This window comes from Nematostella vectensis, chromosome 6 (genome assembly GCF_932526225.1).
Source record: "Nematostella vectensis chromosome 6, jaNemVect1.1, whole genome shotgun sequence".
In the NCBI taxonomy this organism is placed as follows: domain Eukaryota; kingdom Metazoa; phylum Cnidaria; class Anthozoa; order Actiniaria; family Edwardsiidae; genus Nematostella; species Nematostella vectensis.
Genome location: NC_064039.1, coordinates 12161782 through 12179886, shown reverse-complemented (window position 1 = coordinate 12179886; position 18105 = coordinate 12161782). Strand labels below are relative to the sequence as shown.

General features: G+C 37.8%; 3 protein-coding genes across 13 annotated transcripts; 2 read left to right on the top strand and 1 right to left on the bottom strand.

Annotated features, from left to right (window-relative positions):
• On the bottom strand, positions 1-12542 carry LOC5521025 (elongation of very long chain fatty acids protein 4). 3 transcript variants are annotated; one of them, XM_032365999.2, is made up of 8 exons: positions 12417-12532; positions 11198-11258; positions 10924-11111; positions 10178-10261; positions 9870-9926; positions 9412-9526; positions 8987-9114; positions 1-513 (listed from the first exon to the last, which is right to left on the bottom strand). In XM_032365999.2, the coding sequence occupies exons 2-8, from the start codon at positions 11250-11252 to the stop codon at positions 349-351; spliced, it is 792 nt and encodes a 263-aa protein (XP_032221890.2). In that variant the 5' UTR covers positions 11253-11258; positions 12417-12532; the 3' UTR covers positions 1-348. The 3 variants fall into 3 exon arrangements, with proteins under 3 accessions (XP_032221890.2, XP_032221889.2, XP_032221888.2); XM_032365998.2 differs by lacking the exon at positions 1-513 and adding an exon at positions 7181-8362 and having other exon boundaries at positions 12421-12542; XM_032365997.2 differs by lacking the exon at positions 1-513 and adding an exon at positions 7181-8362 and having other exon boundaries at positions 12417-12535.
• LOC116604103 (elongation of very long chain fatty acids protein 4) lies at positions 422-18074 on the top strand. Of its 9 annotated transcripts, none has more exons than XM_032365988.2 (8): positions 422-543; positions 13216-13326; positions 14508-14695; positions 15608-15688; positions 16178-16234; positions 16685-16799; positions 16880-17004; positions 17598-18074. In XM_032365988.2, the coding sequence occupies exons 1-8, from the start codon at positions 537-539 to the stop codon at positions 17868-17870; spliced, it is 957 nt and encodes a 318-aa protein (XP_032221879.2). In that variant the 5' UTR covers positions 422-536; the 3' UTR covers positions 17871-18074. The 9 variants fall into 9 exon arrangements, with proteins under 9 accessions (XP_032221879.2, XP_032221880.2, XP_032221881.2 ...); XM_032365989.2 differs by having other exon boundaries at positions 431-543; positions 13219-13326; XM_032365990.2 differs by lacking the exon at positions 422-543 and adding an exon at positions 12593-12735.
• Positions 2414-6510, top strand: LOC116604102 (transposon Ty3-I Gag-Pol polyprotein). Its single transcript, XM_048728754.1, has 2 exons — positions 2414-5478; positions 5546-6510. Exons 1-2 carry the CDS (start codon positions 3634-3636, stop codon positions 5570-5572), a joined length of 1872 nt encoding a protein of 623 aa, XP_048584711.1. The 5' UTR covers positions 2414-3633; the 3' UTR covers positions 5573-6510.
• Positions 18075-18105: the final 31 nt, after the last annotated feature.

The following is an 18105-nucleotide window of genomic DNA, read 5'->3' as shown; positions in this document are numbered from 1 at the left end:
TTGCTTGATAAATATTTTACTAATTACTTTCAAGAACAAAAAATAAGTAAAATAGGTATACAAAACAATACAATTTTAGACTTTTTCTTTGAGAAGTATAAATTAAAGATAATCTTGGATTTCTTTACATTCTCTTATATGTACGCTTTGAAACGCTGATACAACATACTCATCGAGCGTTTTTTTCATTCTTATCATGAATACAAAATATTAAATCCATGTGTCATCAAATAATCAATAAGAATAATAGCTATGTATTAGTTTTCAATTGTATAAAATGGTCCTTGAAACAATGGACCGTGGGTTGAATGAAAAGTTCTCTCCCAGAGTCTATCTTCATTACATCATCTAGTTCTTTTTCTTGCCAGCATTGTACGCTTTCTGGTAGAAGTTCATAAAGAGAGCCACTAGGCTACACATGTAAGCAGACTGCAGCCACAAGAAGCCGTTTGGAAAACCGCAGTTCATGTGGATCGCCTTGCTCGTGTGAACAACCACAAGGGCGAACTGGCTCTGTGACAGAATACCAACACATCATGAATGGTAAAACATAGATGAACACTTACTGCCGTTTTATGGAAGCTGCCTGCAGTTTTCTAGTAGATATACCGCTCATGTTTAAAGGGCTACAATTTTCGCTTGCGCAAAGCTTGGAATTTAAGATTTAGTCCATTTATCAAGTAAGGATTGAATTTTTGGAAAATATGTGAGCTGTTGTTATTTGAGTTACCATAGCGACGAAACAATGGATAATGAACTTTTAGATTTTTGCAAATACACACTATACGCAGAAAATTATTTTTTAACCATACCCCTTAGACAAAACTTACGACGTTTGCCTCCACATTTTTAAAGTTTTAAAAAAATCTGAATGTCTACTAGAAAACTGCAGGAAGCTTCCTTAAATGTTTTGCGAAATCTCACCGACGATTTCGAACTGCTAAATCGCATTTCAGCCAACGTCATTCAAATACCGTTTTCATCGGCCAATACCGAAATGGTTTGCTAACACGCCACATCTCCGTAAGGCGCTGCCATTCAAAAAGAACAGAATGTAGACTTTCTGAAAGTCCGTTGGTCGGCTTTTGCTGATTATTGAGGAAAAACCCTATCAGGGAAAATCAGCAAGGGAGATTTGGGGCAAGTCTACACCGAATGTAATTCCGCTAGTTTGAATGATCGAAGCGAGGGACCGGTTAAGCAGTTGGAAATTTGTTGAAGAGAGTTCGTAAAATGACAGTAACATATGAGCGGTGATATATAGATAAACATGTAACATTATGGATGGTGAAATTGGCTTCCCACTATTGCCCGGTAAGAAAGAAACACAAAAAGTGTATCTACATTTAAAGAGTTCAAGTGATATCTCGACTTTGACTGTTTTAGCAAGACTTACAGAAAAAAGCAAAGACAGATACCCCACCAGCCTTTTTTGATTTAGCCTGGTCAAGGTACAATAATGCTGGAAGGCAGTATGCCTCATGATGTACAAAAGTGTTTTTGTCAGATTGGTTGATAAGGAATAGGGCTAAGTTAGGTTAAATAGATCTAATTCACCTTGTCGAAAAAAAAAATACATTTACATCAATAGACATTGGGAATTCTATTGATTTTGCAAACTTCTTTTTCATGGACAACATTAATGTAGAAGTGCTAGCAAGTGCACCTCGGTGATCCTAGATACTAAAATTTCTTAGATACTAAACAGATACTAAACAGAAACTAAAAGCAAGGGGGGGTACTTGTTGATAACAAAAATGTTCAAAATTACACATTTTTTGCAAAGAATTAGAGAGTACAGCTGGAATACGTCAACATATTTATTCACAGCGATTTTGTATCGCATAGAAATTTCCAAGCGCCTAAACCAGACAAGGTATTCTAATCAGACATTAGTCTAGGATCCACACAAACTACAGAAGTTGCTGTAAATAATTTACTGTCGAATACGTTGTATCGCGACCCGCGTTTTCAAAACACGATTTGTTTTGGTTTTCTTTTTCGTCAGTAAAACCATTGAGCCAATCCCAGTCTCGCTTTGAGCACTTCTCTGGTTATTCTCTGGACGAAAACCAGACAGTGTCGCGACAGAAAGCTAGACAACTGCACAAGGCGAGAGATGGCAAGAATCTGATTGGCTTAGAATAATTTGACTGGCGGAACAGAAAATCCCAAAAGACAAAAACAAATCGATGTTTTGAAATTGCGGCGTCGCGATACAACGGATTCGACAGTAACAAACCATAATTATATATAATGCCTTTCCATAGATTCTAGCTGATTTTACTCGGTAATTCTACCTCGCATTTGCATACAATCAGAGGTCACGTGAGATAGCAAGCATGCACTTCGAGCTCAGTGCGAGTTGGACTTCGGGCGAAGCTGCACTTTTTCTACGAGTGAAACTGAGGTTTGTACCTTTCGCCTTTTCACAACAAGCTAGTGTTAAAAACTTCATTTTACTGTGAACTATGGACGGTAGAAACAAACTGGTGGCCGAGGAAGATACAACGAAGAAGCTTTATTGGAAATTTCGGCGGAATCTAATTCTTCCAAGATGGCGGCGGACGTTCCGCCGTCCCATTCATCAGTTAACAGTGAGGCAGCTCCTGCCTCTGTAACGCCAGAACAAGTCTCCTTGCTGACTTCAGCAATTCAGAGATTGTCTGAGAAGTTGGAGGACAGCCCCATGGGCAAAACCTCCAAGGGAAAAGCCTCTGCTGACAAGCGGATTGGCGAAAAGAGCGAGTGCTCGATTCCCGCCAAAAAGCCATGCGGTCCTGACAACCACTCCATGAGTGAGGACTCGGCTGACTGTGAAGCTCTTCTGGACAAAATTATGAGCTCAAAACCATCCACCTCAGCTGATAGTAGAGGTCAGCAAGATCAAAACAGTAATGATAATGCATATTTACGCGAGTTAACCAAAGAATATGGGTCGGAAGACTTGACAGGCTCTCCTCTAAAGAGTGAACCATTTGTTAAGCTCCTCAACAAAATGTTTAGGAGTAAAGTCGGAGAAAAGGCACTGAAAGAGAAAATGGAGCGTCAAGTGCGCCCAGAAAATTGTGCCAATGCCATTTGGAGAAAATTACAAGAGCACACAAAGAAACGTGACATGCACATGGTGAAAATGCAACAAGCTCTTGTAAAGGGAATCATCCCAGTTGCCCATGTGGCTGACAAAGCTATGGTGTCCAAGTCTTTAAATTTGGACGAAATACAGCAAATTAAGAAAAGTTGCCTGGAAGCATTGTCCCTATTAACTCATGTTAATTATGAGATTAACATCCAGCGAAGGTTTCTCATGAAACCAGACATTGGATCTGAGTATGCTTCCCTTTGCTCACCTCTGGTGCCATTCACCGATAACCTGTTTGGTGACGACCTCAAAAAACACCTGAAGGACATTGGAGACGAAAATAAAATTGGAGCCAAAATTAACAAAGGAACAAAGGGCAACCCACATGCTTCCCGACCTGGTTTTGGCAGAGGGTTCTACAACCAGAACAGGCCAAAAAACCATAGCAGCCGGGGTGCTCCCTACCCCGGCAGGAATTACCATCACAAGGGGAGCCGGCAGCAGAGAGGGCCAAAGGCCTCCAGAGTAATACAAATGTAAGTAACCATGCCATGAGCTTTAGAGCTGGCAATATAGCAAACTTCTTTGATGCATGGAGGGAACTCACCTCTGATGCAACAATTCTTGACATGGTTAAGGGCTGCCATATTGAGTTTGGCACAGAACCTGTTCAACATAATTTACCCAATTCCTTTGCAAACCAGTCACAACTGGAAAAGGACATTATTGAAACAGAAATATCCAAACTTATCCAGAAAGGAGTTATCCAAAAGGCAACCCCTTGCAAAGAGCAGTTTATATCGTCTGTGTTTACACGGCCAAAAAAGGATGGTTCGTTTAGAATGATCCTAAACCTAAACCAGTTTAATGCTTTTATCACATACCATCACTTCAAAATGGAATCACTGCAGTCTGCTTTAACTTTAGTAAAGCCAGGCTCATTCATGGCAGTCCTTGACCTTAAGGATGCGTATTATTCTGTGAGCATTGCTGAGGAACATAGATGTTACCTTAGATATGTCTTCATGGAACAACTCTATGAGTATGTCAGTCTCCCAAATGGACTGGCCTCGGCACCCAGAATGTTTACCAAACTCATGAGACCTGTCTATAGCAGCCTCAGAGCAGACATTTGTTTTGTTGGATATATAGATGACATCATCATTTTGGCTGACTCCCCAGAAGAGCTACGGACAGCTCTTAAAGAGACCAGGGATTTACTGACATCATTGGGGTTCTTCATCCATGAAAGCAAATCTTCCGTTACACCCTCTGAAGAGGTTAAATTTTTGGGAACAGTTGCTTCAGTAATAGGGCTCAAGGTGTCTAGCTTCCCAGGTGTACGTTACGGTCCATTGTTTTACAGTCAACTTGAGAATGAGAAAACGGTAGAACTAAAACACAATGGATATAACCTGGATGCCAAAATGGAGCTATCTACATTAGCTAAGGAGGATTTAAAGTGGTGGATAGAAAATGTGGAACTTTCTCCAGTACCTATCCTTGTCCCTCCGGCAAATGTTATACTTAAATGTGATAGCTCCCTTTTAGGCTGGGGCAGTGTTATTGATGGCTCTAATAATGTTACTGGAGGCAGGTGGAGCCCTGATGAAGCCCTCTTTCATATTAATTTTCTGGAACTGAAGGCCATAAAACTAGGATTACAGTCATTATGTAGCCATATGTGCAACACTCATATTAAAGTGCTGTTTGACAACCAAACAGCAGTTGCCTATATTAGGGCAATGGGGGGAACCCACTCCGATCTATGCAATCAAATGACCAGAGAAATCCTACTCTGGTGTAAGCAGAGAAATTTATGGCTAACAAGCTCCCATTTGCCAGGGCATTTAAATGTGACTGCAGATAAAGCCAGTAGAGAATTTAAAGACAACACTGAGTGGTCCTTGGATATATCAGCTTTTAACATGCTTGTCGCACAATGGGGTCAGCCATGTGTGGACATTTTTTCCTCAAGGCTGAATAACAAAGTACAAAAATATGTATCTTGGAAGCCTGACCCTACAGCATTTGCCATTGATGCATTCACAATAGATTGGGCTCAATATGACCTCATTTATTGTTTTCCTCCATTTAACTTGATTGGGAAAGTTCTCCAAAAGATTCAAGCTTGTCGGTGCACCGCACTTCTTGTCGCCCCACTGTGGAAGACACAGCTCTGGTACCCGAAGCTGTTAAAGATGCTAATGAAGTCTCCTATTCCAATACCAATGACACGCAAAACACTGGCGCTACCACGACGACCCTCTACAAGTTCACCCTATGTATCCCAACCTAAAACTGATTGGCTGTCTAGTGTCAGCGAAATGCTAAGGGGAAAAGGAATCGACGGTGAACCATTGGAAATAATTCTTGGCTCCTGGAGAGACGGAACAAAAAAGCAATACACAACTTACATTAAACAATGGGTTGAGTATATCTTGGCTCCTGGATAGACGGAACAAAAAAGCAATATACAACTTACATTAAACAATGGGTTGAGTATTGTCAAGTGAACAGTGTGTGTACAGCTGCACCATCCTTGGGTCAAGTACTACAGTTCCTGTCAGGCCTGTCGTCCAGAATGGGTTACAGAGCGGTGGCAACTGCAAGGTCTGCACTTTCTTTATTTATACAGCTTGATGGTGTGAAGTTGGAGGATCACCCTCTCGTAGCGAGGTTTATGACAGGCTTGTTTAACAAGAAGCCTGCATTACCAAGATATGTGGAAACATGGAACCCACAAATTGTTGTTGGGCTTACCCTACTACCAGTGAACTCTCCCTCAAACAACTCACCTTGAAGCTAACAGCTTTAATGGCTTTGATTACTGCTCAGAGAACACAAACACTTCAAGCTTTATCATTAGATGGGATGACTGCCTCTAGGAGTCAGTATACCTTTCGGGTCCTAACCCCATTCAAACAGACAACACGATATGGGGGAAAAGCAAGCACTTAGCTCCTATTGTGTTGAAGCAATATGACACTGATGTTAGATTGTGTGTTGTTACATTGTTAAATGCATATTTGTCCAGAACTTCTAGTATTCGGACATCTCAGCAGTTGTTGTTATGCTACACTAAGCCTTATGGGCTGCGTCACGAGAAACAATATCCAGATGGATAAAGCAGGTTATGAAAGGTGCAGGGATTGACACAGAGATATTCAAGTCCTATAGCACCCGCAGCGCTGCTACATCCGCAGCTAAGGCAGCTGATGTTCCATTAGATGATATTTTGGCAGTTGCCCGTTGGAGATCAGACAGTGTTTTTGCTAGGTTTTATGATAAGCCTGTTCAACAAGAGAAATCTGCTAGTGTATTTGCTCAATCTGTTCTTCAAGTCAGTTAAGCACCATGACCCAGTTGGTCTTGTGCTATATATATTTCAAGCGATATTGATATTAATAAAGTGATTTACCAGCTTACAGCTGTATACGTGCTATTGTTATTTGGCACCCATGTTGCTTTAAAATCTCACGTGACCTCTGATTGTATGCAAATGCGAGGTAGAATTGAAAAATTAAACGAGACTTACCTGTAAGTCGAAGTTTGATCGAGATTCTACCATAGCATTTGCAGGAATGAAGAGGTCACTTCCCGCCTCTTACTGGAGCCCACCCATGCATTTGTAAACATGGCCACCAAATAACTCCTCTTTAAAGCTTGAGCTCGAAGTGCATGCTTGCTATCTCACGTGACCTCTTCATTCCTGCAAATGCTATGGTAGAATTTCAATCAAACTTCAACTTACAGTTAAGTCTCGTTTAATTTTTCAATTCTTCGCCATAACAAATTGCACATTAGGCGTGGTCGAAGCAATTTATAACCCTAAGAAATAAAGGAGTAAAAATAAGAAAATAAAGCAAGAAGTATTAACCGCACAGTAGATTTATGGTTTACTGTAAGATATGTCTGGGGTGTTTCGAAACACCATTAGCGTTAGACCCCCAAGGCGTAGCAGAATCGAAATTATCTTAAAAATACCCCAATAATATAATACGTTTTGATTATAATACGTCTACTTCTATGGAGAGCCCACAATTTTGTAATTTCTGCTAACAATAGCCAGGAATCCATGAAAAAAAATGTTACTTATTATGTTGATCAACAAAATTTAATTATTAGAGAAAATGGTAATTTTCGTTTGGAATTTTACACTTTATTTCTAAAACACATTTGTCCACTTTTCATAATATTGAAGAACCTAATTAACAATATGATGAGGAAAAAACTTTTTTTCCAATACTACACTGGCCGAGGCCCATAATATTGTTTAATCTTTCGATTTTAGTTTTAAACCAGTCTCTAAATTCTTATACCGCATTCACACCAGCACTTAAACCAGTTTAAAGGTGGTTTAATTAAACTGGTTCAAATCTCAATCAAGAACCATGAACAAAACTGAATAGACTGTGCTGTACATGTTACTAAGTGATCATTTAGCTAGTAAGAATTCAACACAATGAGAAACTTGGCAAGTTATCAGGCAAAGAAAAACCTTGTTTAACTAAACATGGGTTTGGTGTGAATACAGCATTAGTCTAATTAAGAGAAATAGTTTTATAAGAAGTTCAAGTGAAACCCCAAGCGACAGATCTTAAACACAGCTATTAACCAGACATGTGTGATCCCTCTGTAGCTAAGGTGAGTCAAACCTTTTTTACAAGTGGTAGAAGACCTCAAATGGAAAATAAGGTTAAGTAAAATATAATGCTACCTAGTTATAATGTTTACTATAGTCACTTTAATGTAGATTACAGTATCTTTGCTTGCAACTGGTATTGCATTCAATACAGGCATATTAAGCCTCAGAACTTGAAAAAAGAGATTCCGATATGAGATACCTCCGAATATAAGAAATACAAAATGAAATTTCAATCAGTAAAATAATAGACAGGAAGATAACAAAAAATAAATGCTAAAGATTTAACATCCCTGATTTTAGCATGATGTATATATATAACACAATTGGTTATTTGAAAAAGTAAAATAGGTGTTGGTCATTTAAGATCCAGTCCCATAAACAAGCAGAAAGTACTGCAATTTACGATCACCTAACACAAGGATTGTTTGCTCTCTACTACTAAACTTCCTCTTCAACTAATTTTACTCTTTTTTGCTTGGTTTCTTAAGGTAAGTGTGCAAATAGAAATTTGAAAACAGAACCAGGAGAGACATTCCATAGCCAAACTGCACCCACTGAAAGAACTTGTGTGTTCCACAGCCATCGTGCCAAAGTGCATAGACAGCCATATAAATGAGGGCCAAGAATTGAATCTGTGAGAACACACAAATAAATGGTATCACAGGTCAATTTGCTTTAAATACCTTGAAGATTTTGCAATATAAATGAATTTTGTTGAGAACTGTTTCCTTGAAAATTAGGTTAATACAACAAACACAATTATGAATTTCTCAAACTTTTCAATGATATAGCATGAAAACTAATAATAATTTAATACAATACCAGCTGCAAGCAGAGTTTACATGTTTATTCAATTAATGTCCTTTTTTCTATATCAAACATTGTATAGGAAGAAGGCACAAAAAAAAGATTGCAAGCTAAAATTGATAAGAACACTGTTTTCATGATATCCTAACATGATACCATACCAATATCACAAATACAAATATTTTACCACAAAATACTATCTTGAAATTATTAGCATCCCAATCTACCAATCTATTTTACTTATAATAATATAGATTCTGTTCCCCTTTTTAATATATTTATTTGGAATTATTATGGAATTCATAATTTAATTATAATAGAAAGAAAATAAGCATACAGTGCACAAACAACAAAAATATATAGATGGTAATTACTCCCCATAAGTAAAAAAATAGGGTAGCAACAATAAAGGTTGAAGGTTCCTTTTACTATTATAGATATGTACATACCAACTGCATTTTGGTCAGGTAGCGCTTCCACCAGAGGTACTTCTGTACAGATGGTCCCATAGCTGATAAGCCATAGTATAAGTACATGATGACATGGATGAAGCTGTTACATGCAGCTCCAAAGTATGCTGTAAAAACAACAGCAACAACAACGTACTGTTAACCAGACAATTGGGCAAAGACTGAGGAATTCAAATAGTTAATTTGAGAAATTGATTTAAGAAACCCCTATAGAGAAATATGTACATCGACAAATACAGCTAACAGGGCTTCAAAATGAAGGCCGGATTTAGATGTTTAACTTTACAACAGCCTTATCATCAGTGCATAAAACTTATCATTTAATTACTGGAACTCGCTTCATACTTAAGCCAAAATTTGAGCCACTTGTCACAGGATGTTCCTGAGGGAAGGAAAGTACTTACAAACACCACCAGCAATCCACTTACACACCATCCACCACAGAAGGCACATGGAGGCATGGTGGTACACATGAAGGAACGATATTTGGTTGTTCTTCTTGCGTAAGATAAAAAAGAACTAAAAGAAAGAAACACCCACTTATTATTGACTTAAACAAAAGTTGAAGAATTGGCACTTTTATTCAAGGGAGTAAAAAACTTTTTGCTTTTTTCTTGCATTTCTTAGATCTAACTTCTTGTTAAAAAGACTTGAAAATTGGTATCTAGGATGGGCCAAGATAAAAGATGAAAGTTAAGATGAACATGAATTAAGAACTGAAAAGAAATAATTGTGTGCCAACTTAAATGTCACTTTTTTGCATAATCAATATTTTTATGATTATGCTACATGATGATTTTGATAAATGATGATTATGATGCAGGATGCCTATGATGTCCCAGTACCTGGTGATATTACTTACGGTATCAAAGTATTCAACAAATTTAGACAAGTAGTAGATGTAGCAAACTCTTGCTAGCTAAAATAGAGGGAAATGATATAATTATTTTAACACTGAGTTTTTCTGGACTTGACACAGCCATACACTAACCCCAAGCCTCCTACTCCTTTTCAGTCCTTCTCCCCGACATTATGATCTACATATCAAAACTTTACTGAAATCCATCCCTACAATTTGTTTTACAATTGCCCCTACCTCTAATTTTTCCATTACTTTTGATTAAATTCCATAATTTTGACACTTTTTTCCAAATGTCAAATAGCACTTACTCTCATTAGTCGGGGGTCTTCCTCATAACTGACATCTTGGCACATCAGATTGAACTCAGGAATACTCAGAATAGAGGCAATAAACTATTAAAAAAAACACACATCAGCTATATGGTACTAATGGGGGTGGTAAAAGAATACTTTTCTACTTCTCTGTCAAAGTTGACAAGTCTGCTGTGTGCTCTAAGCGTTCTCAAAAACCCCTTTTTTTAAATATGAACCTTTCTTTTTATATTTTCATTCATAAATCTAGAATTATGTAAGTTACTATTACAAATAGGAAAAGCTGCCAAAATACAAATGAATCTAAATATGAATCATAAAAACATCAGAGCTAGAAAAATTGTAGTTAAGATGGGAGGGGGTGGGGTTGTAAGTGAAATTGTCAGCCACACCTTTGTTATTTTTTTCATTAAATATTGGAAGGTAAATAATGGGTTACCTCAAAATAACCATCTACAACAAACAAAGTTAGGTAATGAATTTGCCAAATTGAATAGAAAAGTATTGCATTGGCTCCCCCGAATCTGCCGATGGAAATGGATGCTTTTTCACACTTGGTACTTTGCTAGGATGACAACATGGCAGCTGACGAAGGCTGTTTAAGAGCGAACTAACAAACCATACTCCTCCCTTTTTAGATAGGCTGTTGTGCTTACAAAAAAGAGAGGAGAGAGAGGCCTAAAATTGTTTCAACAATTATGATTCTTGCACTCTTATCTATATTTATTTTAGATTTTAATTACCTCATAAACCATGTATGCAGAGAGCAGAACCAGCGCAAAGTTATACACCACAAGGACACCTCGGAGGTCCCAAGCCTTTCTATTCTCCATAAACTTTGGTCCAACTTTAACAATGAACAGATACATTGCCATCAAGGATAAGCAAGGCCATGGAGTCGCAATCAGCGGCCATTCATGCAGACGGGGATCTGTAGAGGCAACATTAAACAACATGTTAGGAATGCAACATTTGCTATCTTAAAAAAAGGTTTTCTTGATTTAACACAGTATATACCTCCGACAGAGGTCACTATCTGGTAGACATCTGCAAGTCTCTGTGTAGATGTCATGTTCAACTGCAACATAAAAAAGAATAACAAGAATCAAAAGTAGTGTGACATTGAGACTGTTATACACCTATCGCAAAAATGTTTGTCAGCCCAAATGGTAATTTGTTACACTGACAACATTTTTTTAAAAACAAGGCTACATTTCCAGTAATTTAAATTTCAAGCAACATTTTCTCTGCACATTTAGCAAGTCTTCAATTTCATGATCCAAGAGAAAAAAATTTGCAGGGAATTCAATTTCACAAAATTGAATTGACTTTAATTTTTTGTTTTTACTAAAATGAACCAACAGTGTATCACTTAGCTGCAACATTTTTGAAATTGCAATAATCAATTTAGTAAGCACAAAAATTAAGAAGAATGTTGGCAACAAAGGCTTTGTATCCCCCCTCCCTCAGTAGTTTTCTTGCATTCCTCGTCTCTTTGAAGAAACCAGTAAAACTTTCCAAAAATTGTATAATGACAATGACTTACTTAAAGAAGGCCAATCACGCCGCTATTTTATGCCCCCATTCAATGCCTATTCGCACAAAGCATCCATTTCCATCGACTAACTTAAGCGAGTAACCAATATATTTTCAATCAAATATCGGCAATAACATATCAGATGTTATTCGTAGATTTATATTTTTAAGTCTGCTTGCGTATTAACCACTGAATTTTCAATGATCGACATTCTTTAAGATGTTAATTAATTCTACAAACAATAGATGGGGTGATCTTGTTATTAATAAATAGTACAATTGTACACAAGGCCTTGCGCAATGTCAAGCCTTCAAAAAATTGTAGCAAAGTAAAAATATTCTTAACCCAGATAGAAATCAGGGATAATGAGTTTGGAAAATGGAAGAGATTGTACTGAGAGCTGCAACTTGTTGAATGACTGATGATGCGAAAAATCTAGGTATTCCAACTATAGAACTGACATTAAAATCATCAAACAAAAATAAAACGAATGCCTAATCTACATACAAAAATCCTATCAAAATAGGACCATTAGGCTATTAAGAGACAATTTTCTGCTGCTTTGGATGTGTATTTAACTATAATATTTTTTGGCGGTGAATTCGAAAGTGTAAATTCGTGTGTGCGTTCGTCAATCCTCCAGAAAAAAACGTAACGCTGCCACAAAGACAAACACATACAAATAGATCAGGGTATTACCTACTCGTTTAGCGAGCTGCCCGTGCTACAAGGTACAGTAAATTGAGCTTTTAGACGCTGCAATTCACCTTGCTCGCTGCACTGCTTGAAAAGAACGAGCTATGACTGACAGCTTGGATCTACTCAACAACCCTCGTGCTCTGATTGGCTCATTTTGATCGCGAGATTCCATTGTTTGACCATTCGACCCGAGGTAACCCTGGGCATCTTGATTAGTTGTTGCATAATTGAGTGTACACAAACTGGAACAAGTCTTTCTACAAGCATCTGTTTCCCATGCAGCATAGGGACTGTATTTATCCATCCGCTTCATAGACAGGTATAAAGTATAAAAGTAACCCATGTCCCGTGTAAATGCTAGCTGAACCTCTGCCTGGTCATGTTTTAAACCGGAAATTGTTGACTTGTGTAAGTTTCGAAATGTCATTTCTTTCCTGTTTTAATCCGGAGCCTTACATCAGATGTCTGCTGAAGATTTTGCAGACTTTGACCCCAGCACGTGTTGACGATACAAGAATCTTCTTGTACCTCTCATCCGCATTCTTTGACCTAAAAAAGGTTGATACACCTAGAACAACAGCTTCCCAAGCGACCAAATATTAAGTTATTCGTTTTCAACTGCTTCAACAACTAGATCTGAAAGTTCACCAGGTCTCTCCTTTATGTACTTGGTACTAGGCTACCTAAAAAAAACTTCTTAGTCGACATTATGTATCGGTACTTAACATTTACGCCGTAACCTTATAATGTAATATTGATTGTGGGTGTCATTGTACTTATATATACTGTATTGTTTCAGTAGTGATTGACTTTGTTAGTGAGCCGAGTCAAGGGAAAACGAGAATGCATCTTATACAAATGAAAATACGGGACTTCCTGGAGTTTTACACGTGGGCCGACAGCATAAGTGGTGAGTGAAGTTGTTTAAAATGTCATTTGAGAGGGCACTTTGCATGAGAACATGAGAATTCTACTGCCCCTGGGGGGAGGGGTACCTGGTATTAGGCTTTTGAGAGGGTCCATAATAACCACAGGTCGCCCAGGCTTCAGCCTTTTTTTAAGGAGGCTTGCAACAATCTTTTGACATTGTCTTGATTTGTTATTTTAATGTTAAGCACTCTTCCATAATTCCAAGCTCTTAGTACATTAATACTTAACATTTTTGGCCTCCAAACATATGCATTGAATGATTTTTTTTGTTACCATAGGGACTCAGAAAGTTTGTAATAACACACTGTCTTCCATGTTTAAATCAGTTTTACTAAAAATCCACTGCAAAATTTTCTATAAATGGTTTTTGATTGAAATCATGGTTTAGACTTGAACATTTGTGAAAAAGAACCAAATTTCTGTTGCGAGGAACTTTGATATGTCAGGAAAAACCAGGGGCAGACCCAGGAATTCCTAAGGGGGGCTGGGGGAGGAAAGATTTTTTAAGAAATGGGACACATTTATTTTTTTTGCATGGATTTCCTTATATTTCTTATTATTTTCTAAGCCAAATATCTGTAAATAGGTGGGCTAAGCTCTCAACCCACCCCTTAGATCTGCTCAATTACATATAGCCCCTGAGTAGCAAGATTGGGCTAGACGCTACTTGGGCTAGACACTACTTGCTAAAAGCAAGAAGTGGATTAAATATTATTTATAAAACCAGAGTTTCTATGTAGTTTGTTTTAAGCTGGGAGAAAGGGAAGCAGGGGGGGTGGGGGTGTTTAAGATGTGGGGCGTTCCTTAGAGAGGAGTGTTCAATACAAACTTGTAAACTTAGGGGGGGCATTCATTAGATAGGTGGCGTTGTCTAGATTTATTTCAATTTTTAGTACGTTATGATTGCCCTTATGAAGTCTACTGAGGCCATTCTGAGAACTATTTGTAAGATATAGATTTTTGCATTTGTGTCTCATAAATGGCCTTTTTGTTCATCTCCTCCCAAAATGTTTAGTGGTAAGTTTAACCCCCCCCCCCCCCCGATAATGACGAAAAATTTTTGGGTCAACCCCCCCCCCTAGCTAAAAGCTAGATCGGCACCTGTAACCCTTTACTTGCAGATGATGAGGTATTTTTATTATTTCTTTCATTGTACTTCAGATCCGAGAACTAAGAATTGGCCATTGGTGAATGATGTGCGAGTGCCAATAGGATTGTTGTTTGCCTATATACTAGCTGTTTTGACTGGCCCTCATCTAATGAAGAACAAAAAGGCTTTCAACCTCCAATGGATAATGGTTATCTACAATGGAATGATGTCGCTTCTAAATTTGTACATATTTGTAGAGGTAAGAAACATAATTGAGTATATCCAACTCAGGCTTACCATCCTCCCGCTGATATCATCAGAGTTATTTCCCGTAAATGAACTTTTACAAAATGAAGTTCGAATGAAATCTCATAAAGTTGTCTTTGATGTCAATAAATGGTAAAAAATTGAAATCTTATGGATTTTATGGGAGGGGGGGGGGAAGAGAGGGAGACAAGGCCAGCAACTTATTTCAAGGCTGCGATGCATAGCCAGACTTCACAGGCTTTAAATTTCGAACAAAAAGGAAGAATCGCAAAATGCCCACCACACAACGAATGAGAAACTCCTAAAGAAGGTCTCCACTGAGTTTTCTGGTCGTCCTTAATTTCTAGATACATGAAAATGGTTAATTATTTTGCCGATGAGGCGATGTTACGGAGAATTGCCCATGATCGAGAACAAGCTCGAGACCATTGGAATGCGAACAATGCAGTGGGCGTGATAGAGTAGAAATAGAAGTGTTTTTTAACCAATCACAGACGACTTAATGAGATTTCATTCAACCTTAATTTTGTTATAGATCATTTACAGGACATAATTCTGATGATAACAATAGGAAGGATGGTAAGCCTGCCTTTGATATTGTAGAAATCAACTACTTGGAAGTGATATCCCAGGGGCATAGCAAGGGGGTGGACCAGCGCCCCCCACCCTCTTCTAGCGGCCAAAAATACAGTAAATGTATGCATGAGACATTATCAAAAATACAGGAGAAAATGCCTTGAAAGGGCCTTTGGGCCCCCTCCTGTTAAAAATCCTGGCTACACCTCTTTAGCCTGTATACATCTGGTAACTTTTGTTAGTACTGGAGTATGCTGTACTGATGTTTGTACCGGATGCATCTCTTTGTACGTCAAAACTTTATTTTTTTTCTTTTTGAATAATGTAGATCTTACTAGCAACCACAGCAGCTGGCTATAGTTATACCTGCCAAGAAATGGTCTATTCCAATGACATCAATGAACTGCGAGTAAGTAGAACTAGCCATGCAATCTGCAAACCTGCCAACTCTCCCACATTAGGACTCTTAATATTTTGGACCTTTTCTCCTGCTCTCCTGCGTAGAGCACCAAATCTCACCCTTGTTAGCATTCCTAAAAACAATTTGATAAAAAAGATAATTTTGCTTATTTTCTATAAATAATAAGAAAAAAACAATCATTCCCTTTTGGTAGTGCCATTTTATTTTTCTAATACGCAAGTGTATACCCTCCCTTCTCCCTCCCCCTCCCCCCCCAAAAAAATCTCAAGCCTTGAGATTTTCTTGGGGGTGGAAGAGGTATGAATCTGACATAAAAAATGGCTGTTTGTAAAAGCAGGCAGTAACTGACAGTACTGCCCTCAGTTTTGATATTCAGTCAAAACTAAAAAAAATGCATTCATGAATGTTTTGGGGTTCTTATTTTTCTATTTTGTTATTGTATATGTACTTTTTCATTGAATTATATGCCATTTACAGATTGCATCAGCATTGTGGTGGTTCTACTTCTCGAAAATCATCGAGTTTTTAGACACAGTGAGTAAAATACCAAAACAGCTGAAATATAATCAAGAGGGAGGCAAGGAGGTATAGTGATTCCTACAAAGACACCATGTTTCTTCAATCTCTTTTTTGTTTAAAATTTTTTTTAATAAAAACCAAATAATTGAACTGATTTTTTTATGTTATGACTAGCATTTTATTATTATAATTTTTTTACAGAGATTTTATGCCAGCAAATGTCTAATCAAAAGGCCAGAAATCCCCATATTTGTGCTGTTTTATTTTTGGCGAACAAATCTCTTTTTTTAACAATACAAAACGAAAAATGTAACAACAATTGAAAGACCAATCTTTCAGTTTTTGTATAACCTTATCTGTACCCATGTATAATACACGCTTTTATTATTAATCGTCATGATATTGTGACATCCATTCATTGTCTGTATCTACCAATGGTTGACCAATTTCTTTGTTTTTCATCAGATGTTTTTTATCCTGCGTAAAAAGAACAACCAGATATCGTTCCTGCATGTCTATCATCACTTTTCCATGGTATGCTTGTGGTGGGTCGGCATCAAATGGGTGGCAGGGGGGCAATGTAAGTAAAAGCTCTAATGAGATTAGACCCTATTTGAAAAAGTATATTGACTAATATAATTATGTTGCCTTTTCTTTCAGCATTCTTTAGTGCCATGATCAACGCTTTTATTCATATCATCATGTACGCTTATTATGGGTTATCAGCAATTCCTGAAATGAGGATATACCTGTGGTGGAAGAAGTACCTGACTCAACTCCAACTTGTGAGTGTATTTAAGTAATTTCTACCTGAGCCTTTCCTGGAAACACAGCCTAGTCCAGTGGCTTGCTTGTTGGGTTTTCTGTGCTCATAAATAGACTGTGAGATCTTTTGTCTTTCATTCATCTGAGGTTAAAAATTCCTTCGATCACACCCAATTTGCTATTTCTTAGGGGTAAGAATTACCGTTGACCACCCCTTTGGGTTAAAATTGGTTTTGCCGACAATCACCCCTGTCTATTTTTATCAGGAGTGCCCCACCCCCTCCCCCCAGTAATAGCCCCCTCTCGTTACTCACAGATAAAGTGGCAATCACACCAGTTTTTATTTACCCTTATTTGCTTTTTACCTGATACCCGTGAAGCACTGTGGGTTACATTTCCAGTCATTGCTTAAACTCTGATTATAGGCTACTTATATAAAAAAAACTCACACATAAAGGGAACAATAGGATATGAGCTTGGTAAAAACAGTATGCTGAATGCATTTCATTGGTTACTAACCAAAATTATACCACTCTTCCCTATCTCTTGGGCTTTAAACTTTCTAAAACTAAAAGAATAAGTTACTAAATGTTTATTTTTCTTCTTTTAACAGACACAGTTTTGCACTGTCATGGCCCATGGGGTCCTCAGTCTGTGGGCCAAATGTCGATTCTTCCTATGGATGCAGTACGCCCTTATTGGATACATGATCTCGTTTCTTATTCTCTTCTCCAATTTTTATCTCCATGCCTACCTAACGCGCAAACAGTCATGCCCTAATAAAGATGCAATGCAAGCCAATGGGGAAACACCCTTTTGCCCAGATAAAGGGGCCAAGCAGGCCAATGGGGTAGATACACCAAGAGAGGAGAAGAAGAAGAAATAGAGAATTCGAATCGAGAAACTAGATGTACACATTATTATAGTAAAGGATGCATGCTTGTAAAAAACTAGAGTACCAGAGATTAAATATTAGATGTAAACAATAAACATTTAACATGATAAGGCAAAGAAGGAGAACTAGAGATAAGATACTAGATATACACATTTTCATATTCACAGGACATAAACACAGCTGGCACATACTGTATGTCAAAATCTGTTTTATTGTGTTATGTTGC

Excerpts from the sequence above, each read along its gene's own strand:
- LOC116604103 (XM_032365988.2), top strand. Across the intron at positions 15,689-16,177 it reads ATGACATCAATGAACTGCGA|ATTGCATCAGCATTGTGGTG; the intron begins GTAAGTAGAACT and ends TGCCATTTACAG. Across the intron at positions 16,800-16,879 it reads ATGGGTGGCAGGGGGGCAAT|CATTCTTTAGTGCCATGATC; the intron begins GTAAGTAAAAGC and ends CTTTTCTTTCAG.
- LOC116604102 (XM_048728754.1), top strand. The coding sequence starts at position 3,634 with ATGAGCTTTAGAGCTGGCAATATAGCAAACTTCTTTGATGCATGGAGG. Across the intron at positions 5,479-5,545 it reads GCTCCTGGAGAGACGGAACA|AAAAAAGCAATATACAACTT; the intron begins AAAAAGCAATAC and ends GATAGACGGAAC.
- LOC5521025 (XM_032365998.2), bottom strand. The coding sequence starts at position 11,252 with ATGACATCTACACAGAGACTTGCAGATGTCTACCAGATAGTGACCTCT. Across the intron at positions 10,262-10,923 it reads CTGCATACATGGTTTATGAG|TTTATTGCCTCTATTCTGAG; the intron begins GTAATTAAAATC and ends TTTTTTTAATAG. Across the intron at positions 8,363-8,986 it reads ACCTGACCAAAATGCAGTTG|ATTCAATTCTTGGCCCTCAT; the intron begins GTATGTACATAT and ends GTGTTCTCACAG.